General features: G+C 43.8%; 2 protein-coding genes across 14 annotated transcripts in view; one reads left to right on the top strand and one right to left on the bottom strand.

Annotated features, from left to right (window-relative positions):
* The window catches only part of LOC118511342 (BMP-binding endothelial regulator protein), a 72,915-nt gene extending 66,845 nt beyond the window's left edge, over positions 1-6,070 (top strand). For all 6 annotated transcript variants that reach the window (XM_036054295.1, XM_036054292.1, XM_036054289.1 and 3 more), the window contains 2 exons: positions 1,517-1,953; positions 2,205-6,070. In XM_036054295.1, coding sequence (XP_035910188.1) covers positions 1,517-1,953; positions 2,205-3,500 — 1,733 coding nt within the window. In that variant the 3' untranslated portion in view covers positions 3,501-6,070. The remainder of the gene's footprint in view (positions 1-1,516; positions 1,954-2,204) is intronic.
* Positions 6,071-6,634: 564 nt separating this feature from the next.
* LOC118511338 (heparan sulfate glucosamine 3-O-sulfotransferase 5) overlaps positions 6,635-27,564 on the bottom strand; it is a 60,400-nt gene continuing 39,470 nt past the window's right edge. For 7 of the 8 annotated variants that reach the window (XM_036054274.1, XM_036054276.1, XM_036054280.1 and 4 more), the window contains one exon: positions 6,635-26,091. In XM_036054274.1, coding sequence (XP_035910167.1) covers positions 25,868-26,091 — 224 coding nt within the window. In that variant the 3' untranslated portion in view covers positions 6,635-25,867. The remainder of the gene's footprint in view (positions 26,092-27,564) is intronic. The other variant, XR_004906143.1, reaches the window with a different exon arrangement.

Raw genomic sequence — 27,564 nt, 5'->3', positions numbered from 1 at the left:
CTGCTGTACGGTGGATTGCCTGATGATATCCCGGGACTTGTTCTCCGTGCACGTATACACCTTCCCTTTGGGGTCTGGACAGTAAAGTCGGTGAAATGCCTCCACCACCGACCGACAGCGGTGCTTGTTGTTGTCTCTATTGTTTTAAGAAGTCAATAAAAAACCGAAAAAAGGTTGACCAGGGAACGGTGGACGGATGGAAATGTGGGATGAAACATAAGAAAGAATATGGCTAAGCGCACATTGAACATCCCCGAATGCACAACCGGTGTCCGAATTGGTACGCTGTTGCCACACGCGTGGAGAATTTCTTGTGCAATTTTTTTTTTTTGTGGATTTGCTCCCCGCTTCAGATTCGCTTTGTTTAATTCCTTCATTTATCAGAATGAAACCGCCACAATGCGCCTCGCGGTAGGCATTTGCGGGTACCCGGAGACCCTCAGTTGGTTCTTGGGCGCGTTGCTGTAGGTAGAAGATGTTGCGCCGCTCAGAAATTCAACCCTCGGCAGATAGTGCTGCGTCTTTTAACCTTTGAGGCGTTGAGCGGTTCTTCCTTGTTCGCACGTCGATCGTGTGGAATCGCCGGAGACCTCAAGCCGACCTTAATCCGTTGAGTCAGCGTTGTCAGGGCTACTGGGCTTGCTGGTCGATTCGCCGCCGATCGGCAACATTGTCGGCGCTGAGCAGCCGAATGTCGTGATCTTGTGCGACATAATCCGGACGGAACTTGAAGCGGTTCCCGACTCCATAGCTTAGAGGGAAGTTTGCTGACGAGGACCAGTTTCGGTACCTTGGAAGTACCTGCCAAACAAGCACGCCTCGAGAAGACATTCTTGGCGCGATTGCTTTCTCCAAATGTCTCCCGTCCCGTGCTGCCCCCGCTACACCGAGCCGCTGAGATCCGTGTAGGCTGGACGATTATTATTGCGGTACGCAGATCACTTCCTGCTCCGAGACAAAATGTCAACCCCCGGTATGCGTGAGCTTGCGTGTGTCTGTGTGACAAAATTCCAACCCGGAATCGCCTCCATTACCTTGACCAAATCTGTCAACGCCGACACCGAGGCCGTAACGTTGCACTAGGCGTACGGTGCTCACGAGTGCGCCACCGGCGTCGATTATAAAATCGATTTAAATTAGATGAAGATTGATTAACTCCGTGCTCGTCTCGGAGGCTTCGAGGGGGGGGATTTCTGTACGTGTGTACGCCGTAACGCCTACACGATCCTTAGACGCGACCGTTCAGGTTCGGGCGAGATGTTTAGCATATTTTCTGATTCAATTCCGTGTGTGACATTGAACTTGTCCCAGCGAGACGTTGGAAATGACGGGGGTGGGGAAGTTAGGGGGCTTTCGCCTTCCCTTGCAGCTTCCCTTCGGTGACCTTTTTTTTTTGTTTGCTTGCTGCTAGTGTCATACACGCATACAAGGCATCCGGCTTTGCTGTAGGTTCGAGTGGAATCGTATTTCATGTTCCGTTTCTTTTTCTGTGTCTCGCACGATCTCGATTTCGCAGGTTGTCGACTGAACGGGCAGAAAGTGTTCGACGAGGCAACGCTGAGTGAAGATCCGTGCGTGAAGTGTACGTGCTCCGGCCACAAGCTAACCTGCACGAAGCGTTCCTGTCCGGTGTTGCAGTGTCCACTGTCAAAGCAGATCCGAACGCCGGGCGAATGTTGTCCCCGGTGTATCGAACGGCGGGAGGAAATTCATCTCGGGTCGCCGATGTGCATCATCGGTAAGGCGGTACACTTCCCGGGCAAACCGTACCACGGAGATCAGTGTTCGAACTGCACCTGTCAGAATGGGACGTCCGTGTGTGAGAAGAGCACCTGTCCGATACTGGAGTGTGCGCTGGAGGATCAACAGCGGGAACCGGGCGAATGCTGTCCATCGTGCCCGATGCCGGCCGAGTTCCGGAGCACGTGTGTTGCCGCTGGGAAGGTTTATCAGGTAAGCATAGGGTCGTGTCTCGAGCGAGCCCTAGTAATTAGTTTGCTTTAGTATTTACTAGTTAGAACATCAATCTGTAGATCAAAGCTCATAAGACAAAACATGTCAAATTGAATCAACTACTTGCTTGCTGTAGTATTAGTACAAAGTTTAGTCCTCATAGATGGCGCTGTACTCTAAGTACATCAACGCTGTCAACGAGATGTTTTTAATGTAGAATTCTCCCATTTTCTTCCTCCTAATCCATCTAGAACAACGAAACCTGGAGCCTAAACCCGTGTACCTCCTGCGAATGTCGCGCCGGCGAGGTGCGCTGTGCAAACATCCAGTGTCCGAAGAAGAAATGTGGCCCCAACGAAACACTCCTCCCGGTGTCGGGTGAATGCTGTCCCCAGTGTGTCGAAAGTCCTGCCGTCTGTACCGTGTTCGGTGATCCACACTACAAAACGTTCGACGGGAACTTCTACAGCTTCCAGGGCTCGTGTAAGTACGAGCTGACAAGGGACTGTGTCGGACACACGTTCTCGATCCGTGTCACGAACGATGCCCGGCTCACCAAGTACTCGTCCTGGACGAAAACGGTCACACTGAAGCTGGAAGGTGTAAAGGTAAATCTGGGCCATCGGATGCGAGTAAAGGTGAACGGGACCCGCGTCGAGCTTCCCTATCGATTAAACCAAACACTGCACATCAATCGAAGCGGAGACGGTACGGAGGTGATCGTGGAAACGGATCTCGGCGTGCAGCTGTCCTGGGATGGGCACAACTTCATCCAGGTGCAGGTACCGACCGCGTACAAGGGCAAGCTGTGTGGGCTGTGCGGTAACTACAACAGCATCTTTCGGGACGATCTGTTTACGCGGGCCGGCCGCAACATGACGCACAATGTGTGGCGCTTTGCACGATCGTGGGCCGTCGGTGGTCCAAAGGCTTGCACCCGGAAGCTCAAGAAAGAGCAGGCCGCTCGGCATCCGCAGTGTAAGACGAAAAAGTTTGTCCCGCTGTGCAAGGCACTCCGGACGCCGGAAGTGTTTGGCCGATGCAATTCGCTGCTCAATCCGGACAACTACTTCGACTCGTGCAAGTTTGACATGTGCGAGTGTCCTCACCGGCAGTGCTACTGTGACAGTATGGCGGCGTATGCGCACGAGTGTGTCCGGCAAGGGGTTCAGCTGCCGGACTGGCGCACCCTGACCGGCTGTAGCCGAAATGCGTCCGGAATGACCGTTGGGCTCGGAAGGAGTCCACCGGCCATACACGAACCGAACGCCATTGTGGCAGGTACGACGGGCCAGCGCAACAACATTCGCCGACATCCAAAGCGGGTACGACGACCGAAGCTACTGCTCGACGAGCCGGAGCTTGGTGAGCTTGTACCGCTGACACTCGATCGGAAGCATCACAAGCTACTACATCATCCACTCTACAGAAAGCAGCAGCAGCAGCAGATGCAACTGCAACAGCAAAAGCAGCACCAGGAGCAGAACAACATCCTTGCAAGACCGGTCAGTGGTAGCCGTCGGACACCACCGCCACTGCAGCGTTAACTTCCTCGTAACATCCCTTTTTGTTGTCACCTCGCCTGGAAGCGAAGTGTGCCCCACTCATCAACTCGCCATGTATCGCCACAGCTCCCCTTTTCTTCTCGCAACCCTCCTCCAGTTCACCTCCAGCTCTATCTCTCTCTCTCTCTTTCTCTCTCTCTATCTATCGTTAGAAGCAAACCTCTCGCTTGTGTTGTATTGCGTTAAGAATAGTTTAAGGGCTAGCTGTAGGGTTTTTAAGCCGGTCGGGGAGCAATCCGCGGCAAGGGAAGCGCCATTACGTTGTACATATTAGTTACCCGCAGGACGAATCGAGAGGTATGTGCATGTGTGTGTGGGGTCTCTTCTTCTTTCGCGCTTCCCTGCTTCACGCATGCAACCAACAAACCAACCACCAGTAAGGAAACGATGAATCTGCAAACTATGAATAATCTCACGGATTGCAAGGAGAGACCTTCATCCGATGAATGAATGGGTGAGTGAACGGATGAACCTTCGAATGCGAATGTAGAACGGGTGACTGTGGAATGAACGCGCTAAAGCTTACTTAAAGTTTCGCCATTAAGGGTGTGTTTGCTTGAGTGTGTGTGTGTGAGCGGGAAGAAAAAGAAGAGAAAGAAGAGCCCCTATTTTTATTTTCCTCAACTTTTTTTTTTAAATCAGTAACAACAGAGCGGGAAATGAGTTTTATAGTAAAGGTAGCAGCGCACGAGCAAGAAGAAGCCAGAATCAAAAACCATGATCGGTTTTGCTTCATCTTCACCCCATTCAACTCTGCTGCTTGGCGGGTTTTATTTTGTGCGTTTTTGTATCATTTCATTTCATTTTTTCTGTTTGTCGTTTGAGAATAGGCAAGTGGTTTTACTTAGTAGGTTTGAATCGCGCGAATAGTTTAGTAATTTTATTATCGTAGTATGTAACACGTTTTATCCATCAGTTGGTGAAAAAGCGGCCCGGTGGGTCTTGCAGCGACCTTGCTAGCCCTATTACGAATCATGGAGTACTTCTATTTGTGACATTCATCAGTATTTATTTTCCTGTTTTAATCGTGTAACGGGGACGGGACGTTCATCCTACCTTCAGCAGTTCATCCCGCGCGTTTGAGATGAACACCGGATTGATTGTTTGATTTGTATGATTATTTGCTAATGTTTATGATCGCCGGTAAGGTTTGTTTATCGCTTACCTGGTAGTGGTTTGTGAGCATTGTTTAGTCTCCCGTAACCGCGCCGGAAGTTTACACTGTCTTGAAAAGCGGGGTTTCTCCTTCGAAAATTTCTCAACATTCCATATACTGCAAATCCCATTTGCACAAAGGTTTTTGTTCTTATTTTGTTTACTTCTCTGATTTGGATTTTTTTTTCGTAATTAATATTAAACAATTTCACTTAATTTTTTTTGCTACATCTCAAGTGCTTTTGGAGTGATTGCTGATGGAAGGAAGAACGTTGCATGGTAGTCAGTTAAGATACAGCGTTAAGCTTAAATAAAAAGCCAACACAAGAAACAAAACAACTCTCCAGTGAAATAATGATACTAAACTGTCTTGCTTTAGGTAGCGGTTAAGGAATGCGGTGAAAAGTGGGAAAGAAAACAAACAGTGAAGAGATAAGCAAACGATAGCGGAAAGCAAAAGTGAAACAGGCACGATGAAGGATGAAAATGTGTGTCCGACTTAAGATGGGAAAGGAATTAGCGAAAAAAGAAAGGAAGAAACAAAAACAAACAACAAGGTGAATAAATAAATAGGAGCGCAAAATGTGATCTCGTGAGTGAATATTAGTTAAATGAAATTGAACAAAACTGCTAAAGGAGGGAGAAAACAATCGAATCGAAGGAAGCAGAACAAGTGAGGTGTAGAATTGAAAATGGGGGGGAGAAAAACGTTACTCAAAGCCCAGATGTGAACTAAGCAAACGAATGTTGTGTGGAAATGCTGTGGAAAAGCAAGGATATGTTATATGAGCATGAAGGATAAAAGGGAACGGAAAACTGAACGCACTTTTTACACTCAGACGAACCTGGACGGTTTGTTTTAATGTATATCCTCTAATGGTTCCTACACACATACCAACATGAACACACACACACATTCACACATACAAGCGCACCTAACATACGCACACACAGAACAGTATAGCGTTAGGGCTGGTGGAAAACCGTACTCCATAGCGATCGGTTTTTTAGTTCGTTTTTTAAGCAGAAATGATGGTACCGTTTCTAAAGTAAATCTAATTTATTGTGCAAACTCGAAGTTCTGGAATGTTAAATTAATGTTGAGAAACGTTGAGCGTGCGTATGTGTGTGTGAGAGAGAGCGAGTATGTAACACTGCAATCATTGCACCAAAACCGTTGATCCGGTACATTTATTTGATCGTTTTTTTGTATTAGTTTGTTTTGTTTTCTTTGCTGAAAACCCGGTAATGATGTTAGCTGGAGGTTTCACTTCAGGCGTGGGGGTGGTCAAGTGAACGAGCCCCTTCGCCACCGTGAAGAATGTGTGCGTGTGTGAGTATGTTGTGAATGAAAATGACCAACAGTAATAAAATACATTGTATGTGAAAAAAAAAAACAAAACTTAAATTGTGGTTTGAATTGTTGGTAAAGATTTATCGATATCACATTTTTTGAAATCGAATGACTAATATAATAAATAAAATGTTTTGTTATTATTTATCTAACTAAAAATTGATCACTTAAACGCCCACTAATTGTTAAATAACATAATAAAAAAATTATTACATTTTATTTCCAAGATATAAACAAAAGGAAATAAGAAGTGCCAGTCAAACCCCTGCATCGGATAGCGCCATCTGTATGTGAACTGTTGTACTGTCGTTCAAACGGTACGCAAGTCTGAACAGTTTTTACGCCTGATTGTATGCAATTTCAACCTACATGTTTCCATGTAGGTTTTGCCCCAAAATGTATGCAATTTCTCTTTGAGTTGACGGTTAAATTATACGCTTGCTTAGTACTGAAGAAGCTCGTTATTCACAAAAATGAAAGCATGGATATCGTACAAGTTTCTGTTGTGCTCTATACAACACTCTCTTAAACACAACTCTCTCAAAATAAAAAGTTACATTTAACAGCCGTTTCTCAAATAAACGCAAAATACAAACACCGTCCGCTGTTTCAATCTTTTACTGACTTATTTTATTTTCAATTTTCTTCCTTCCTGCCACATTTGCGATTGTATTCATTCCGTTCGATTTCGATTCCTGACCCTTCGACCGGTCTGGCCACTGTTTAGCAGTTAAGTGTTAGTATTCTTTACATAACTACGAAGACGAGATATGAGATATGTATGTGATTTTTTCTCCGTTTGCATTCCGATATGATTTGGGGGGTTTTGCTGAAGTTTGGGCTATGTTTTCCTATTGTTTCCACTCTGTTTGTTACATTATTTTTTTCACCGATGCAAACATGATGCTGGCCGAAGGAATGAGTGGATGCGTGTTGTATTTTACATTTGACCGTTTTCATACACTTGATGACATGGCTGCTGTACATGGCTGGCGTGTCTGGCACACTTTGTGTCCTTTTTTTAACCATATTTTAGATGGTTCGAATTGTCTCATCCATTATTTCCATCCACGACAATGAATAGTAAGTAAGTGACAAAGAATTAGCTTAGGTTTATAGCAGTCAGAAGTCGATATGTTTTGTTTTCCGTGTTTTTCCTTCCGGGTTTTCTTTTCTTCATGGTAGTGTGTTGTGTTGCGGTATAGCTTAGCTTTGTGTTTGATTTGTTTCACTTTCTAGCCAAGTTTGTTTTAAACTCTTTACATTAAAGCAACATTAGGTACAACACATCTGAACGTAAACAACACCCGTTAAATAGCTTCACGTGTCCGGTGAAAACGTTTCCATAGCTTTTCAACACATTAAAATACAAATCAAATAAAGCCGACCTTTTCCGGGGTTTAAATTATTTTGCCCATTAATTGAAGTCTTCCAACAACACATACAAGCAAATAGGTATGGAGACGCATTTTCAGCCTACTTTTTACACTGGTAGGTGTGATGATTGTAACAAGTGATTGAACAAGTACGTCGTTACCATCGTTACCGCTACCGCAGCAACAGCTTGATGATGTGACGAACTAACAGAAAACGCTTAAAGTTTGGTTTTGAAACGCTTCACGCTTGTGTGTTTTAGTACAATGCGCCATCTTAATTAATTGATAACTTATTTATACACACTCTTCTATTTACTGAATCCTTTTTAAATCAACTCAACCGCCTTTCTTCTTTAGACTCTCAATTTGCAACACATTTGTTTTGAAAGTGATTTTTATACAAATGTTGCCTCGAGCTGAGCAGCTAACCAAGCTGCTCTCCAACCGAATAAATAATCCAACAGGGAGCTGTTTACACTTTAAAAACTTAAACACTTAAACTTTCCATCGTTTCATTTGGTTGTTAGATTCGTTTTCGATTGGTTTTAATATAATTGTGCTATTCATTGCTTTTCCATTGCGTTCTTATTGGTAAGGTAATTTAAATTCCTAGCGTCGATCGGGATAAAACTGACTGCTTATTGCTGAACTGAAACACAACGGTGTGTTTGTTTGTTTGTTTGTTTGCATTTTTACATGTTTTTAGTCAAACATTGTTTTTCTTTTTTGCTTTTTGCTACCCTTTCAGCAGCGTTCTCGTATGGGTATTTTTTTTTTGGTTTGCAAATAATTTCCTCGCTTTTACCAATCATGTTCGGTGACGCAAAAATGCACTGCTTTGGCCCTAATACGTTGTATATCTATATATTCAATATGAATATGAAGTCAATCACTTAATGCACAAATGCTGTGTGTTCCCATCACATCCGGTTTAACTGAAACTGATGGTGTAACTGTGTGTGTAATTTTAGCTTCCTCTTTTCTACTGCTTTTGTAACACTTTTTTCAGCTTTGTATATTGTTTGTTTCGTTTTATTTTGCTTTTGCTGTTTTACTGAAATTAAACAATTTTTCTTAAACTTATTCTAGTGTCCTTTTAACTGTCTTTTTGTCATTCTGTCGCTTTTCTTTTGTTGTTTTGCTATTAAAATTTTCATTTTACTCCAACAAAACATTTAACATGTTCCATTTTGCTATCTTCTCCTTTCTCTTCTCTTTTCGCTTCTCTTACTCTTCTTACTCTTTTAACTTCTAACTACTGCTCCGTGATGCATTTCTTTTGGGACTTTGTTTTCTTACACACGCATCTACCACTCTGCGTGGGGAGAGGGCGGAAGGGAAACAATTTTCTTACACTAACGGTTTTGCCTGTTTTTCACTTATGAAATACATCGGGCTTAACAAAGCCCATAACCATACCCCCGAACATGGCGCACTGCTTAAAACTGCTTAAACACGACACAAACATCGTACGCTTTCCGCTGGAATACTATGCGTGTATATAATATATACATTTATCTTTTCATGTTGATATATCTCCTTCACGCGTTTTTTTTTCTTCTTCATTATAGAAAGCTACATCATTTGGTTTTCCTCTTTTCTTTTTGTTTCGGTTTCGTTTTGATATGTCTGTTGATTTTGTCCATTTCTTCTTTGTTTTCTTTCTTGTTATGATATGTTTTCGTTTACATTTTTATGCCTTTCTTTTTGTTTCGCTTTGTTTTTTTTTGCTTTGAATTTTCATGTTCCGTAGTATCACTTTGACAGGGGTTCCCTTTGATATGTTTTGTCGTCGTTTTATTTACGGAAGTGAAATAAAGCTTAAAGTTGATACTCGGATGAACGTTCTGATCTAAAGCGATGTCTTTAGCTTAATAGTAAAGAAGCTTTGCATGGGAGGGAATGTTCCGGACATTGAATTGTTTTCCCAATTGTTTTGTTTCACTTGCTGTCATTTCTTTCTGTTGTGCCTGCGTTTTTTCCCCTATCTTTTTGTTTGCTTTTCCATCGTTTGCTAGTAGTAGTAGTAGCAGTAGTAGTAGTACATGAATAGGGTAAGGGAAATATTGAAGAGTTACAGTTTAATTACAACATCCAAAAATAGCGCTTATCTGTTTTTTGTTTTTGTTTTCCTTCTCTGACTATCTCTTTCTTGTTTGCTTCTCTAGCCTTCCTGTGGAGAAGCCGGTGTAGTTTTTGCGTGAGATTGTATTATAAATACTCTTTCTTCTGGGACGTTTGATAGTACAATGGATAAAAATAAACATATTTCTCTTTTTCTTCCGATACTGTTGATTGTATGCAAGAAAGATTGCATATCTTTGGCGACGATGGAACGTGCATGAAGCCATCCATTCAAACAAGCAACTCAGAGAGTCTTTTATACTGTGTACTAAACTTTATAGCTATTACTCGATTTAAACAAGCTCATTTAAGAGGACAAAAAAAACTGAGAGCGAAAAATATAGAAGCGCTTCAGTACTGGCTTAAATGCTAACGATATTCATTTTGGTAGGAACTCTGATTACATCGCTTCTTTAGCCCTCCCGCAGGGACTTTTTCTTGTTCAACTGAAGGAAGGAAAGAGGAGATAGAGTTTGAAGATATCAAATTCACGGAATTCTATAACTTATAATCCCAAAATCCCCGAATTGCTGTACTACAAAAAGAGCATTCGAACGGTGCGAAAAGTAATGGCTAGCTATTAATAATTGAACCAAACGCAGCTGTGATTGCTGGGCCATTAGTGATTAGCTTAAATCATATCGGACAAGAAGACACAATTAGAAGCTTGATTTGCGTTTGTTTTTTCTCGCCCTCTAGCAAAGATCACGCGTCATCTCGGCCTCAATACGATTTACGACTTACACTTACTATAATCAGCTAGCCGGAGCTGACCTTTGAAATCCATTTAGTATCTCTTCCGCTCTAAACGTTCACCAGAACAGACACCGAGTTGCTTAGGACTAAACTGTCTCCCCGCTCTAATCTTACCCCATTCGTTTACATCTGCCTAGGTATGATATGTCGTTGACTTACAAGTACACGCTACTTACACGATCAAAGTTGCTATTGCTCACATGATTTCCTTTCGAACAACCAAGCAGTGTTGCTGCTCTTTTTCTGCTTCTCTCTCTCTTAGTGTGTGTTTGTGTAGTTTTTTTCTTTCAGTGTTTTTCCATTCTTTTTATACCTTTTAAAATACACTTAAATTAAGCTAAAAGGAGCTTGTTGTGATAAGAAGAATAAATTCTAAACGAAAGGCAAACTTAACCTTAACTGGGTTTCCCTACTCAATTCTTTCTTTTTCGATCGCTTTTCTTCGATAACAATTACTCATCAATGTAATGTCTTACAAGTACGCTTAACGGTTCGATTTTAACTGTTTGATGGCTTTTATTGTTATTCAAATAGGTGGCACAACGACGCAGGAGAAGATGAGAAATGTGGAAGCGAGTTAACTTTAAGGCAAGCTTATTCAACTTGAACCAATCTAGAAAAATGATGATTTAAAAAGGGGGCAATTCCGATGCGGGCTGGAGGATAATAAGAAGGACAGAAATCATTGCGCATGTAACGTTAAAAGACCTTTGTAGCTGGTAAAGCAAGGCAACCATCACGGAAGCGATGCTCTTAAGTGTGCCAGTGTGTAATAAAACGCTAGAGCGTACCGTAATGGAGTAATTGAGTGAGGTGAAATCTGGAACGGTGGATGGGCCAATTTGTGTGACTTCAAACGCCTTTTAGCAGTGCAAAGAAAGGCAAGGCAGGCTTGACTCGTTTGATTTAAAGGCCGTTAGATGTTGGATGCATTTTTCAACAACCTTTTTGGGGGTTGTTTGCTTTGGTTTCCCTTTTCCTTGTCTTCTCGTTCTTCTCTCACTTCTGAGATGTTGATTTTACTGATTTTGTACATTCATTTGTATCTTCAAAGGTTCGGGAAAGATGCGATGAGACTCACACGTGAAGGTGTGGCAGCATTTTTGTCTTCGGGGGTTTCCTTCCTTTGAAAAAATCCTACGGAAGGATGCCAGTTAGCTTATGCTTTTATTTTAAATATGTATCTTTTCGCCTCTCGCTACCAGGTAATCTTGTGAAATTGTCACCTTTGTGCCCGGCTGATGGATGGTGGGACACTTTATGCTGATACAATCTTGATGAAGTTAGTGACATTTTTTGTACCCAGTACGGGGGGAAAAAATGTCAGAAGAGTCTTTCGTATTCAAGAGACCCCAAAACGATGGTTTAATGACCCACATTGGACTCATATCATGGTAGCATAAATTTGATAAATTGTACAATAGTTTGCTCCCGCTTTTTGTTTTTTGTATCACGAAAACAGGAAGCAAATGGTATGACTAGCTTCTTCTGAGAAGCAAAAAATCCTTTTTTTCTTTGCTCAATCCAATCACTAACTATATATTGGCTCGATGGGAGCGAAACATCCCAACTAATCCTCCCCAGGGAAGCTACACCTGTTTCAAGAGGGAGAGAGAGAGAGAGAGAGAGGGAGAGCTTTTTCCCTGGCTGGAGCTAACACTTGTTGTTTCGGTCATCTTTCCCGAAACCTGGCACTCGTCTTGTCTCAGATAGGCTGTGTTTTTTTTTGCCAGAGAATTCCCGCCTCACGGAGACAGTCCACAGTCCCGGCGGACCATCGGTAAGTGAATTTCCGCGAAACAGGATTTTACAGGTGAAGAAGATTTGATTTGTTCTAGGTTTGCACCATAGTCGGGGTGCTTTATACGGGGGGTGGAGCGATGAAAGTTAGGGACGACCTTGATGTGACTAAGTGGTGTGAAATGGAAGGTGGGTTCTGTGGAGTCCAGTGATCTTTATCAAGAAGAGTAAAAAAAAACTTTAACTTCGTCTGTTAGCTTAGAGGTAAAACGATTATGGAAACATTGCGAGGAGATTTGATTTGATATTAAGCTTAGGTAGGTCTGCTAAATGGCTCACTTTAAGAAAATTTTACTTCGTTTTATGTATTAAAACACTTATACCAAAAATTTTTTTGAAACCCCTATCATAATGGAAAACGGATCAACGATTGTGGTGAGAATGCAAAGCGTACACCAAATTCACCACAAAACGCCTAAAGGTAGGCAATTGGATGCTTTAGACCATAATTTTGTGTCGCAGGAACACGTTAATTAAACAAAAGCTTCCAGCAATTCTTAATAACATAAAAAAATTGTTTGTTTTTATAAATAAGTATCATTTCATGCTCTTCTCCAATAAGCTACTGAAACGAATGATATTTTTGAGCAACAAATTAAAACTCTTCTACAATCAAAAGCATCAACTCTCCCTTACTCTTTCGTGTGTGGAATATTTTCTTAAAGTTCAGATAAACAAAACATCCCTTCCAGCTCAAAAACCCCCCCCCCCCCTCAAACGAGACCCATTAATATCCGTCCAGCCTGTTTGGCTACTTGGTCCGTTTCAAAATAATATGGCCAGCCTGCTGTTGAAAGTTTCGCTGATCCACGTGTTCCCTTTTTTATTCATATCCCTTTCCATTGCGTTACTTGAACCTCGCTCACATTCTGCCCCCACTCTCTCCCACTCACTCCCTTCATATCAGTCTCACCAAACGCACATTGTTTTGAAAGTATGCGGTGGAAAGAAAAACAATCCGATCCCCGGTAGCCTACAAAAACCGAACAACAAAACTGTTAGTTTAGGGTGAGACTCATCGGCGGCTGACCCACAGTGCAGGATCGTACGGTGGGGAGTGGGAAAGATTGCTTTTTGGAACTGTGAAAAGCGATCAGCTTCGAACCCGCATGAAAACGCGCATCGACGCGCTGAACAAAACAAGCATCGGCAAGCGAACTACGGTGAGAAAATATTCGCTGTCGAGAGTGTGTTTTGAACGTGGCGATTGATTTTTTTTGTTTTGTATTTGGGTTTTCATCCCCATTCCATCTGTTTTTTCTGGACGAGAAAACTTTTCTCAAGCATAGTATTTACTACCCCAATGCTGTTCCGTTTGCTGCTCCCCACAACCTCTCTCCGTAGGCATTCAACCAGCGCACATTTTCCAATCGTTCTCGCCGACGGGGGCTGTTTGTTTTCCGTTGTTACATCACGGTAAATATCAATCGACTGGTGCAAAAGTGGGCCAGAAACAGGCTAACAAAACATGCAGTCAAACCTTTCGCCACCAACATTTTGGAGAATCGACGGTAGGAATCGAAATAATGGAACCCACCGTACAACACAAAACCTCCCATTCGTTCTCCATTTTTACGATCATCGATAGCAGGATCGTTTCCGGGGGTTCGGAATAGTTCTTTTTTCACTTTCCGTTTTTATTGGTAGCCCGCTCTTTGTTCCCGGAACTGGTGTCGAAACGTGATCATGATTTCGTTTCGTAAGCTGCAGGGGGGAAAACGAAGCGACAGCTTCGTGGTAGAGCAGTCTTAAAGAGGCAAAGCCAAACGCGGGCGGAAAATTAAAGAGACCCTCCCTAGGGGTGTTTGTTAAGGAGGGAAATTTGAAGATTAAATTTCAATTGCCTTTAATATCGTGCTCTCTCTCTTTCTCGCTCGCTCGACCGCTGCCACAACTATCAAATCCCCCAATTCGTGGAGGAAGCGATGAATTTTGTTACCTTTGTTTTGTGTGTTTGTATGTTTTTCGGAGGGTCATTTCCACTACCTCTAGAATTCTGAAACAGTTCGGGAAATTTTGGGGGCAATCGGATGGGATGGGAAATAAAATATGTTCCCTATCCTATCTTCTAAGCCTGACACACACACACACACCCTCATCACGACCGTTACGTTACTGTCGAAGGACGAAGCAACAGTAGTAACGTCGATTCCTGGGCTCGATTCGGATCCTTGTTTTGACGTTCCCATTGTGTGTGTGTTTTTTTTTGCTTTACCAATGAATTTCCCTTGCACTTCACCCTGCAGGGGGGCCACTAGCGAAATGTGGCCGAAAGAAAACCTCTACCACCCGGTGGGGGGTTCGGAGGTTTGTGTGTGTGTGCAAGTGTGTATTGAAGGGCAGGTTATAAATTATTTACGATACTGTCGGCACAGCGAAATATGTGCAAAGTTTCCGTATTTCCCGCCAAAAACTTTTCGACGGTCCGGGGCTTCCTAGAACCGGGGGGTTTAGTGCACACAAAGAGCGGATGGACCGGGAACCGGAAATCGGCAGTGAGAAATCGCGAGTAGAGGAGCAGACCGAACCCCGGTGCGTCTCAAGTAACGTGTGTGGTCGGGGCTTCGAACGGGCGCCACACGATAACAACAAGCATCGAGCGGGATGCGGGAAAAGCACGGCGGTATTGGGAAAATTATTGTGCTGCGAAAGTTAATCGTTCACCATTTTGCCTGGTTCATATTGGTTGGCTGACTGGTTGTTTTGTGTTGGACTCGTTATCCTTTAACTTTTTCCTTCAAACCTTAAAGAAGAGAGGGGTTAAGAAATGGGAAGGGGAGGTGGGAAAAACCGGGGTACCCGACAAAATTAAAGCACCTGCCCTGGAGCAACCAAACGACAACGTTCTGTGAGTGGTTTTGACGTTTTGCGGGAGGATATTAATCTGGTTCAGTTTCCGGGTGAGTTTGCGGAGGTTCCGGTGACCGAAAGAACCAGTCGATTCTTTAGCTATGTTTGTTGTCCCCAGGGAGTGTGTGTGAGAGAGAGCTTGCTTATTTTTGTTGTTCATTTTCGTGATAACCAAACACGGACTCAAAAGACTCTGGAATGTGGCTGATCTGTTTCAACCACGGCAAAGAAACATTTGATTTTGATGAGCCAAAATTCACCCCGAAGGCAGTAAATGGCTGAACTGGTTGTCATTTTACGAACTGTACTCTATTTCATCAGGTTCGTTGTAAAAAGGATGTTTCCAATTAGGGGCTATCCACCGAGATTTGCTAGAGTGAAAAGCTTGTATCTGTGGGAATGGTATTGTTATCAAAGCCAATTAGAGGGAATTTTAGGGAAGTAATTTAAAGAACTCATTCTCAATTTAAATGCTGTTTGAAGCTTTTGTTCTCAAAAAGCTGAACCTTTATCATTTACTCCATGTAAATTTATCACTGTAGTCAGTGTGTGAATAAATTGATCGTGAAGTTTAAATATATCAAGACCGGGATTTGAATCCCTTCTGGACCGTCTCTACATACATAGGACTGAAAGCTTGTTGTGTTTGGCTCATAGCTTCGCCTCCTTTCAATAGTTTTGTAGGTTATTAAGTGTCTTAAGTTTTTAGCAAATAACCAAAGCAATATGGTCTCAAAAACTACCAAATACATGCCGACCAACTTCAAACTGTCTTTGTAGGGAGTCCTAGATACTCTAGCAATGGTGGAGCTCTTTTTGCACTCTGCTCAAAAGTAAAAGGACAACTTACAGGAAGAGAACCCATTCTTTCTGTGAATTTGTCCACTTAATATTTAACGGAGTTATCAGCTTAAATTGTTTCTGAACCCTGTATCAAATAATAAATAGCTAAATTGAATTAACCTTAACACTGCTTTGATTACAGGCCATTAGAATAATTTTAATTATTTTTATAAAAAGCTGTAGTTGGTTGATGCCATGAGCATTTATTTAAATGCTACAATAATTGTAGCTTAAAACCTGTCTAGTGCATTTAAGTAATAATTGCAGGCACGTTTCAATGAAACTTTGACAGGTAAATTATTGCTAATTTGCTCATCGATATAAAATATCCTTTAAAAATTAGGCACAAAACGCAATCAATTTATTTAATTATTTCTTTGCCACGCTTCTTTGGAACTGTGCGATAATTTAGTTTAAAATAATTGCTTTGATTATTATTACCCTCCAATTTGACTTTGAAACCGAATTCCATTTCACAAAACCCGTAACGCTGGGGGTGTTTCCGTACATGGTCTCTTACCCCATCCCCGCTCAGAAAAGGGCACCACCACTCGAACATAAAATTAGCATTCATTGCTCGATTCATTTTGTCCCAAACCCTCTAAAACATACTCTCGCAAAGTTGTATGCGGCTGTCGGTTTTGGGAATAACTTTTCGATAATTGGAAAGTTCCCTTATCCGGAAATTACATCACATCACATCAGCGACATCCGAGCCAAGCTGCCGGAATGAATAAACACACACACACGTACACATCGCCCGATGTAACATCAAAACCGATGGAAAATGGTTGGAAGCTCTTTTTTTTTTGGCGGATAAGATCAGATCCGGAGGAGCAGGTACTGGTGTCTGGACGGTTTTTGTGTAGTGAAGTGAAGAGAGACAGAAAAAAAACAACAACCCAAAGAAGCAAACTAAAAACAAACATCGATATGAAGAGGAGGGCCATGCAAATATTGACATCCATTTTGTTCCCAGCGCGTTCCCAGCCCCACCATGTTCCCTCTGAACGGTCGTCTTAGCGGACCCGTTGCGTTGGAATGAGCATCGGGAGTGTGCGGTGCATCAAGAAGTTTCGTAGCGTCACGTAGCCCGACGATCGGACGACTTCCGGCCAATGGTTGGGTTGGAAACCACCAGCCATGAAAATAAAATAAATTGAGTTGCTCGGTTGCTAGCCCGCGCCGGTGGGGAACGATCGTGGAAATCGTGTGCGCGCTTGTACGGAGTACACATTCGATAAGCATCTGAGTGGAATCAAGAAATTGTGGAGCGAAAGAAAAACAAAACGGAAAGTTCGACACACACACACAGAAAAGCGCAAACCGGCATTATTATCGATTCGGATTGCGTTCCGTTGTTTGTTTATTTTAATAAATGTAGAACGATTCTAGGTATTTCCGCTGCTTTCTTGTCGACTACAGGGCAGCAAAAACCATGGATTCACCTTAATCGATCGATCGTGACCGATCTCGTTAAAAAACTGCCTCACTGTCATGTCGTTATCGAGAGTGGAATATGATTAGCCCCAAACTTTTTGTTTCAAAAAAGCCCATTCCCACAATTTATTGTTGGAAAATGATTGCTTCCGCCGAAGAAGCAAATATGCTGATCGTTTGAGCTTTTGCTTTTGAGGGAAAAGTAATGATGCCCATAGGCACCCTTGGCTAATGATAGCTTGCTCTCTTGCTCCAGTAGGCGTTGTTTCAAAACGACTCGACTCAATTACGTGCGTAGTAACATGATTGATTACCTGTTGCGTAAAGCCAGCTTGAAATATTACCAAAAACGGGTTTGATAGAACTGGAATCAAAAAAGGCAACAGGAAAAACTAAAAGCACTTCAGAAGCTAGTAGTAAATATGCGCTCAGTGGAAATCCTCGTACCGGCAATTTATTTCACATTAGAGCACACCGTCCATTATCCTCCACGCCTTAGCGACGGGTTCCTTTGGTTCACAAGATTTTCAACAACAACAAAAAAGTAGGCCACGTGTTAACCGTATGCGAACAGGTAGGTGCACACCAGCCTGGAACCTACTGACCTGGAAAATGTGATACCTGGCAAGCACCTTTCCAACATCCACATTCGTGGTGAGTATGAGTTCATTGTACACCGTCACGGAAAGAGCATGTAACGGTGAGAAAGGGCTGGTCGCTTGTGGCGAGCAACAAGATAAACCCATTTTACTTGGAAACAGCATCCACTGTCCCAGCTTCTTCCACCCCGGATAGATGCAGATTGCACATGAAAAGCGCAATTTATAGCTTAAGCTTCCATATCGAAATCGAATCAGCAGTCCGGCTCGTGCGGTGAATTGTTTTGCAGTAATTATGGGGATTAGGTGGTGCGTACTTTGCTCGCTTTTAAGGGATTAGACCGGGGAGCTTTGGAGGGTTTAGAATTTCAGAAGCTTTAGCAACACGTGTATGTGTGTGCGAGAGAGAGAGAGAAAGAGAATTTTAGGGGGGAAAAAGCGCTGCACTCTATCCACTCATTATCGAACGCTTGCATCCCATTTATCTAGCCACCATTGTGGCTCAACATGCATCGATAAAATCGGGTTTTTGGTATAATAAATAATTTTCTCCGGTTAGCTTTCGATTATCCTTTTTCCGCCCAGCCAGCCAGTGGAATACATTCGCTAGTTTGGTGTGCGCCATACTGAAGGGAACATGAATCATCCGCTTTTATTTCGGTTATGGTTCGGCAGCTATCCAACAGCGGTACACCATCGGTTGTTCCTAAATTATATTGTTACACGCTTTCGTTGCTACCGCAGGGAGACAGCACTGCGCCCTCAAAACACATACATTTACATATGGTTCTTTGGGTAGGATCATATAGAGGAAACTGGGACGAATTTCCTACCAAAAAAATCCGGAAAATTTCGTTTAAAAATCTCACTCCCCACGCGTCCCACTCGTTTCCCGACTTTCCACCGCGATCGCGTCGACAGCGATGGCGTAAAAATTATTCATCACCAAGAACAAATCCACTGCCTCGCATCGCACCGAAGCACATAAAATGGGGAGCATGTGCCTTTTGTCTACTGTACTGTACCATCAGCACCACCACCACTACGAAAATGGCTGAAATGAAATGATAAAATATTTCCAGCATTAATCTTCTGCAACTTCTTTTGTCAACGCGCGTTTTGTCGTGGGTTCTGATGGTGCAACAGTCCTTCCTCGATTTGGGGTTGGTTGGGTTGGTTTCACGCTGATACACCAGCTGCTTTTACAAACACACACACGCACACGCACACGCACGAGTCAGGTTTAAAATTGTACCATAAATTGTTGGTTTTGCTGGTGGTAGTTTGCCGATTTTTTGTTGCTCTCCCGGTGACTCTCGGGCCGTATTTTATGACCCTTGGCGGAGAACCACACACACGCGTGTCGTTACCGTCACGCAAAGTGGGATTTGACAGTGGGATCCCGAGAGTGACCGGGCACCGAATGGAAGCCGAATGATAAGAACGCAAAGGCTTTGACATCCCCAAAGGGGTTGCTAATTCTGTACCGTTCGTGAAGGACGCATTGACAGTATCGCGTCCGTCAGATACGAGTACCACGAATGAGTATAATTTCATTTAAAGTTAAGCAAAATAAGGTAAGGCTGAGTTACTTTTTCTCTATTCTGCTCACTATTCACTTTCCGCTAATACGATTCCGCTACAATCCTTTTTTATCACAACCGTCTATTTGAAAACATCTGCGCCAGAATGTATGCAAAGCGCTGTACGCATCTTCCCGGAATCTTCAAATAAATCAAACCATCAACAAAACCCTTTACTTCACGGAACGCGTTCTTCCGCGCTCCTTCCGCAGAAAAGTTTAGCCCCGTTTGTGATAAAAAAGGGCACACAACAAGCTGCTCGACATAAACCACCCACTAGAAAATGCCGAATCGTATGGAAATAGGGGGCAGGTTCTTTTTTTCCTGCTGGTTACTTGAGCAAAACCAACAAGCAAAGCCAACAGCATTCCCACGGTATGCATAGAAAGAGAACAAAAAGGAAAACCAAGAACAAAAAAGCAAACAGGCAAAGCCGTGACAGTATGTCCCGTACAATCCGTGTCGCTTTGCAAAACACGAAACACGTGACAGTTATGACGCATCACGCTGAAGGTGGTGGAAAAGCTTGAGCCGAGTTAAGCAGATTAAAGCGTAAACGAGTGTACGGGGAGCGAGAGAAAAAAAAGGGGTAGATCTATAAAAAAAAAGAAGAAAAACCAACTTGCCAACAAACGTTAGCTGGGCTGATCAGCCTGAACCCGGATGCAGCAGTGGGAAGAATGGCATAACAACCGTCCGTTCCCGAGACAACCATTCCGGTCGGATATATCTAAATGTCCTTTTTGGCTGTAAACGTCATCTTCTGGTGTGGCTGGAAGAGGTACACGAGTGGGATAAACGGGGAAGGAATGGGTCTGTTTGGACGTGCAAAATGCAAAAGAGTCTTTTGTTCAAGCGGAACTGAAATCTTACAGCTGCAACCACCGCTGGAGATGTTGGTAAGTAAACCGACTGTTGCACTGTCGTTAGAATGTTGGCGTTTTTGTGTGCGCGTGTGAGGTTAAAGTATAATGCTGGAGTTAATAAGTAAACCTCCTTCATGACCTCAATTTTTAGCAGAGCTTTTCAAATAATAAAGAAAAGTAACTCTGAGAACTAAGCAAAGTGTTCTTTTATTTACTGTTGGATGATATCTTCCAAGTTTAAGAGCTTAATCCTCCAAATAAATTCTACTTAGACAGGTTACTCGAAACTTAGACCAGGCACAATCAAAACACACACATAGGAATAAGAGTAGAACCTGACTTTTGAAAATCTAAAAATCGTTTCTGATCGCTAATTTGTACAATTGGCCGTGGTCTCAAACTAGGGCACATAAGACCACTCAGGAAAGCTGTTGTTTCGTACCCGTCTTAAAAAGGATTCTTACGATTTAGCACGGATTATTGGAGACAAGAGATCGTCTACGGAACGAAACCGAATTCGCTTCACTTCTGAAGTAACCTAGATCTGTGTGTCCCTATTCCCAGGGACCAATCCAACACTTATTACAATTATTTCAAAATTTGGCTCAAAGATTTTACACTCAACACACCATGCGAATTATTCTTCATATAAGCTATTATTGATTAATACAGAAACAAAATGTTGTTTGTTAAATCGTGAATATTTCAAAGAAAACAATGTAAATTAAGATATTACTAGCATGAGTTCGAAACCAAAACAAAATAAATATGGTCAAATTGTATTAAAAACCCCGGTTCATCATCGATCTGAGCTGTATTTCCTTCTAAATCCCCAAATAAGCTAGCGAGCATATCCTTTCGCCATATCAAGATATAGCCCCAGCAAGGGACCCACTTGAGATCCGTGATATCGGAAGAAAGAAACCGAAACCCGTAAAGCAACCTATCAACCACTCGACGGACAAGAGCCGAAAGCAACACAAGCTGCGATCCGATCGATGTCGAAAACCCATCTCCCCCTACTCGACCAACCCCCCCTCCCCCCTCCCCATACAGAGCTGTAGATTTGGTGACGGTATTTGAAGCGTCACTCCATCAGCATGGGCCGCTTTCCCCGACCACTAGACCCGCGCTACCCCATTGGGGCACATTATGCAAATGGTTCTAATTATTTGATTTCCAAAACAGGAAACTTTTCCCGTTAGCCAAACCTTGGGCTATCTTTTTGTTCTCCTTTCTTGTCGCGTTCAGTGAATTCCGGGCCCGGATGGATGGGGCTTTCGGGTGTGTGCGTTGGTGTGTGGCATATACATACACACAGCCACTCGGTTACACCGGTACGTGCTCGGGGTGAACCCCAGAACGGGCAGAAAGATTTCCCGTGTGAAGTGGTGACCGGGCAGCAGAGAAGGATACCGGCCAGAACATTTGACAAAGAGCCTGGGCCAAAAGTTCGGTAAGAGTGACTTTCTGAAGTGCTACCTATCCGTGTTGTAGTAGTGTGGGAGGTTTTTTTTTTCTTCTTGTGCGCTCTTTCTTTCTTGTTCGGGCCCTCACTTGGCCAACTTGACTTGATTGTTTGGAGCATTTTTGGCAGACGATAAAAATGACCCTTTGCGAGTGAATCTTATCGGAGTAGCAGCTAAAAGAAAAACACGCGAGAAAGACAGGTTGATGCAACCGTCGGTGAGAACTTCTTCCCGGAACGAAGGTTTCGGTGTGTTATCGTTTCTTCGCGAACTGCAATTTAAATGTTCAAGCGAAGATACGGAAGCGAACTTTCCCTGGGCCCATCCGGTGCCGTTGGTGGTGGCTGGCGTGATGCAACAATTTTTGTTCCGATTTCAATCACTTCCCGGAATAAAGCCAGAAGGTATCGCGCCGCGATACCAAGGGTTGAACGTCGACCCACGACTGACGGTCAACTTATCGCAACACGGTGCACGCGATTGCTCTGCAACCTCTGCTGCCCGAAGTGCTTGAAGGCCACCCACCCGCGGGTTTTCGGGACGGGTTGGAGGACACAACTCAAATGACCTTTTCGAGGATGTAAATTCAAGAGCTTCAGCTCGCGGGCACCACCAACCGGCGACCGGGTAACTTCGTTCGCTGTAATGGATTTTTCATTACCCGGTCCGGTGGACTGCCGGTGAGTGAAGACTGAAGCACAAAACCAGGAATTGAAGATTATTATGCACGTACACGTTTCAGCGGTGTCGGAAGCGGCGGACGATAAGGCTACTCACGACCGCGATCTGAAGGTGTTTTTCGTGGAATATTGATTGTAGTGGAAGCAGGAATTTGTTATTGTACCTTCGTTTCAAGACTCTATTCATGCTGGTTGGTGGGAACATGCTTCAGCTTCGCCCTTTATGCTACTCGTTTTCTTGATTTTATTGGAAAGGAAGGCATATCATTTAGAAATTAGTGATTTTTTCAGTGAACTTCACCTTTCTACAACATACAACTTCTAATAACATTTTAATACTAGAACTTTTTATCGCACCGTACATCGATTAAACGCAAACCCAACTTAGGCCCTGCCTTTTTTCTGCTACTCGCCCGCCTATGAAAATGCAACACAAAAGGAAAAGCAAGAATAATCCCCCAAACCTCATGTTGCACTGCTGTCAGATGCAAAAATTTGTCAACAATGCTAACGAATTGGCTTTCGCGCCCAACGCTCTCTCCGTGTCTATCCTTCCACATTCAATCGGACGATGGAGACGCCTGGTAGGTTTCATTAATCCCATACCTCGCAGCCGACCGGCAGCTGTGCCCGTTCCGTATGCTCCACTGACCGAATGCACCGAAATACTTCGGGCTGGAAAATAGGATTACTCAGCAGTTTTTCGTTTTTCGGCATCTAGCTCCCGGCCTCCCCGGCAGACAGTTTCGTCTCTGTTCCGATGGAGACGCCTGGTGCTCGGTACCCCGGTGCGGATTAATTTAAGCAAGGGAAAAAAAGTACGCAAAAATTGACACGGCGCTCAAATCTTGCTTATCCGATGAGAAATTTGCGCATCTAGAAGTGTCTGATGCACGGTGTGCATGGATCCGATCAACGACGCATCGCATGTTCTTTTTTTTCGCTGCTGTTGCTCGTCTCAAAATGTCAATCATCAAGTGGAAACCATGTTTGCTAATAGTACAGATGTATGTGTGGCTCGTGTAGCGAACAGTTCCATTTTTTCGCTCCCAGAAGCTTTCTCCTGTTGGTTGTTCCACACACATACACACGTGTTCTCGATTGGCCGCAAATCGAAAAGTCACCAAAAATTGGTGTGCGTTTTTCGATTTCATTGTGGACCGTTTTTCCTATTTTCCCCCGAGATCAGAATGGCCTCCGCATCCAAATCGGAACCGGTGGTTTGTTTTTTCGGCTGAGCCTGGGCATATTCTTCTTGATTCTAACGGCCTTTTTTTGCTATCTCTTTTCACACCCTTTTCGCTCTTATCATCAGCTCACCGTGTGGGGTGAGTTCTGATGTACGAAGGCGAACAAAAAAAAAAAAACCCAAGCCAACCACAGCCCGTACGATGAAGCACATTCCATCATCAGGTTTACCCTCCCCCAGAGCTAGAGCAAAAAGTGAACGTACGAGCATTTTCCGTTTGTTTACCGCCACAACATCCTCTTCTCGAAGCTGTCTGCGCCGTCGGGCGCTCGCTGGTACGCGGTGAAAAGTCACGTACTTTTACGCTCATACACGTGTGACCTCGATGATTTTTTTCGGGGGTGGGAAAAACTTAATCCTTTACCAATTCATACCGAGCAAGCAATCTGAGGGATTTCTACCCCAACGATGCATACCAATGCATAGTAAACGCCCCTGAGTGTGTGTGTGTGTGCGTTCCATCCCCATCGAATGGACTTTGCAATGAACTCGGATTTTCGGATTCGCCCAATGCTCCATTTTCCTCCCAATCCCAACCGAAATCGCCTATTCTGGAACGGGGTTTTGACCCATCCCGCCTTCGCTCACAAGCGAACAGAATCGCTCGCAACGGGAAAGCTCAGACATCTTGTGCGAGCACGTTTCCAGGGCAGCACATGTCGCGGTTCACACGGGTGTTCCAGCGTTCGGATGTGTGTGTATGTGCTAAGATGCATCTCACCACGACGGATCCAGCCGAGAGCAGGCGGATGCCTGTGCAAGCATGTGAGGTCGAGCACATTTCAGCTCAATTTGTCCCGGCGAACGACCGATTATTTTCAACTTAAATGTAGCTAGCCAGCAACTGGCCAGCAGCTGCAACCGGAGCAAGCACAGGAATCGGCCGGAAATGGAGTGGAACAAGTGGTCCGCCAGACGGTTACATACGCCGGCACCGAATCGTGCCGCATCATGCTGCCGTGCAGAAGGTTTCGGCGAGAAAGCGGGATGAAATTGGGACTCATGAAATATTTCTTCACATTTCTGCACAACCCTCCGACGGTGGACGGTGGTGAGGTTCGGTGTGGCGGTTAACCCGACGGTGGGATGGTGGATGTAATCGGGAAGAATATTTATAGTCCAGAAAACGGGGAGCCCAACACGCTGACCTTACCCACACGGACAGTAACCTTATGATGTACAGAAACCAACAGCCTCGACTCCAAAGGGCTGCAAAGGATTGTTGGTCAGCAAACAGTTCTGTTGACGGTGATCTTTACATGATTTGGAAATAACATGTTTATCCTAGCGAAACGAACGAGACCCAGCTCATTGCATCCGATATAAAAATAAATTTTCTTTATGAGGTGCAGAAACAAAAGGAGAGAAAGAGAGAGAGAGGCTTGAATAATACATCATTGACACTAGAATGGTTTACAGATGTAAGTATCGGTGAATAACGATTAATATTTGTTGAGAATAATGTTAGTGTAGCGGAGGATAAAAGAAACCGTTTTCCTTAATAGCTTTAAAAGCTTTTCAAAAGCTCTCAGTACATTTGATGTTTGAGAGCTTTTTAATGAAATGACGAACTAAATGAGTGTACCAAATTATAAGCTTAATTTAAATTGAAGATTCTTCCCGTCTCATAAACTCCTGCGCGTCATAGCACACAGCTTGCACCGTAAGCGATTTTAATTGATTCCTATCTAATATATATATGTTTTTTTCCATACGTGCACATTGCCGTACTTTGCGGAACAACGCGCTAATAAACCTATCAAACCGAGCAAAGCGAAACAAATAACGAAATGGCCGACCAACACTGAGTTGGAATCCGCGGTGCGCTCTGCTTCCGCTTTCGCGGGTTCAGGTTTCGCAATAGCTACACACGTGAAGTAAATTGGCCGCAAAGTTTTTAACGCTTCCCCGGCAATAGCTATACTCACCTTGGGCCGCCGTATTGCCTTTTGCTTCCATTTTGTTTTTGTTTCCTTCGGCACCCTACTATACTTTTCGCTTCCGTTCCAATCAGTCTCACTTGGTTAGTTGTGTTTGTATAGCTGTCTGTGTGTGTGTGTGTTTGTTTGTGTGGGTATGCACATTGTCGATGGTGGTTTTGCCTGCAGCCTTCCCCGGATTGTTTTCCCCCGGCTCGCATCCGCTCAAAATAGGGGATGATGATGGGTGATGTTGCAATCTGGCTGCAGCACAGCTCCCACCGTTCTACTCTTCCGGCCAACCGAGATCTTCGCCGACGAGTTCGTAGAATTTTTGATTGTGTTCGACGAAGAACTTACGCAACTTCGATATCACGACCGGATCGACGCGTGGGTGTTTCCGGCCCTTCGTCTCCCGCAGACACTTGTCGCCCGTCTCGTTCCGCAGACAGTAGAAGCCTTTCGTTTCGTTGAAGTAGAAGTTATTGCTACCGATCCGTGGCTCGATGCCTGATGAGTAGATTGGAGCGAGAGAGAGAGAGAGAGCGAGAGAGAGAAGGAAATGAGATGAAAATAAAAATTGTACTCAAACCATCCGACCGTCAGTAAGTATGCAAACCAACCGTAAACTAATACTCAGTAACTACACAGGCTGTACAATGTATGTACGACCCGGCCTACACCCTACTACATTGACGCGCGCACACACATTGTACGTTCGGAAGTAAAACTTTTCCAACCGCCCCCACGGAACAGCTTTCAGTGCAATGCAGAAAATAGCGTTGCAAATTAAGTGAGAAATCTCTCTCGACAAACTCAACCAGTTGGTGCGGAAAGTGGGTTAAGTACAATTTCCTGCTAAAACATAGTTGTTTGTAGGCTTCTTCAAGCTACTCCGTGTGTGCGAGAGAGTGAAACATGGAACCGTAACTTGCTAAGTGACAATGTTGCAGCCCACCGACACATACGTTCAGTTTGTCTAACGATGCAAAGATGATGAAATTATTAAATAGTTTACTTGCTGTCTCCACCACTAGCTGTTACTGTTTGCTAGGAACATGGAAACATTGTTTATGCAGCTCCGTCACGAATTGCTTCTTGGCATCTTGTTCGAAAATATAATTGGTGATTTCGAGCTACAGTTCGAACATACAGCCCAAATGCTGTGAAAAGCGAAACGAACGTCAATTAGGAAGCGAAGGAAGCAGCACTGTCCCAAAACTCATCGTTATGTTTGTTAGATTCGGTTCGAGTGAGTACCTCTTGAAACCGAAAAGGTTTGTCACAATTATGTTCCATCTTCCGATTAAACGCCCTCACTCTCTTTAACGAGACTTTTACGAGCAAACCTCATTGACCCACATATTTCTGTTCGACGATCGAAAGCCGGATAAAGTACACTCCAAGTGCTTCGACTAAAGCTTTTGATATTTCGAAAGCAAAGAAAAAAATCCCCTTGTGTGTAATCTATTAGTTAAATGACCATAACAAATGCTCGCATGAAAAGGGAAGTTCTTCACCCCTTGCACCGTTCCAGGTAATTTGATAAGTTTCATTATTCAGTTCACAGCGTACAGTGGCAAAAGGTACGAGAGGCCGAACAACCTGGAACCTATCGGCTACGCATCGAATTATTAATCATCAGGATACGAATCGTTGCACCGTACTATCACGCTCTAGAATCTGTTAATTATCCTTCAGCCCGTTGTAAAAATATCGCCCACCAGATGCTCTTTCCAGGGTGCGGCAAACCGATCGGTACTGCACACGCCGACACGTGTGGGAAAGCGTACCCGGGGTACAACAAACCGAGTGACATTGGAGCAGTGGAAAATCAATAAAATTGAAATGTCAAACGATATGGCAATGGTTGTAGGTGTTAGACGGTGCCAGCACTGAAACCACAGCTCCAGCTTCATCCCTTCCGTTTGCTAATGCGAGCGAAATAAATCATCGTCCGCACCATCCCCTGGAGTGTGCTTT

This window comes from Anopheles stephensi, chromosome 3 (assembly GCF_013141755.1).
Source record: "Anopheles stephensi strain Indian chromosome 3, UCI_ANSTEP_V1.0, whole genome shotgun sequence".
In the NCBI taxonomy this organism is placed as follows: Eukaryota; Metazoa; Arthropoda; class Insecta; order Diptera; family Culicidae; genus Anopheles; species Anopheles stephensi.
Note: the sequence above shows the minus strand (reverse complement) of the source record. Positions and strands in the feature narration are given on the sequence as shown.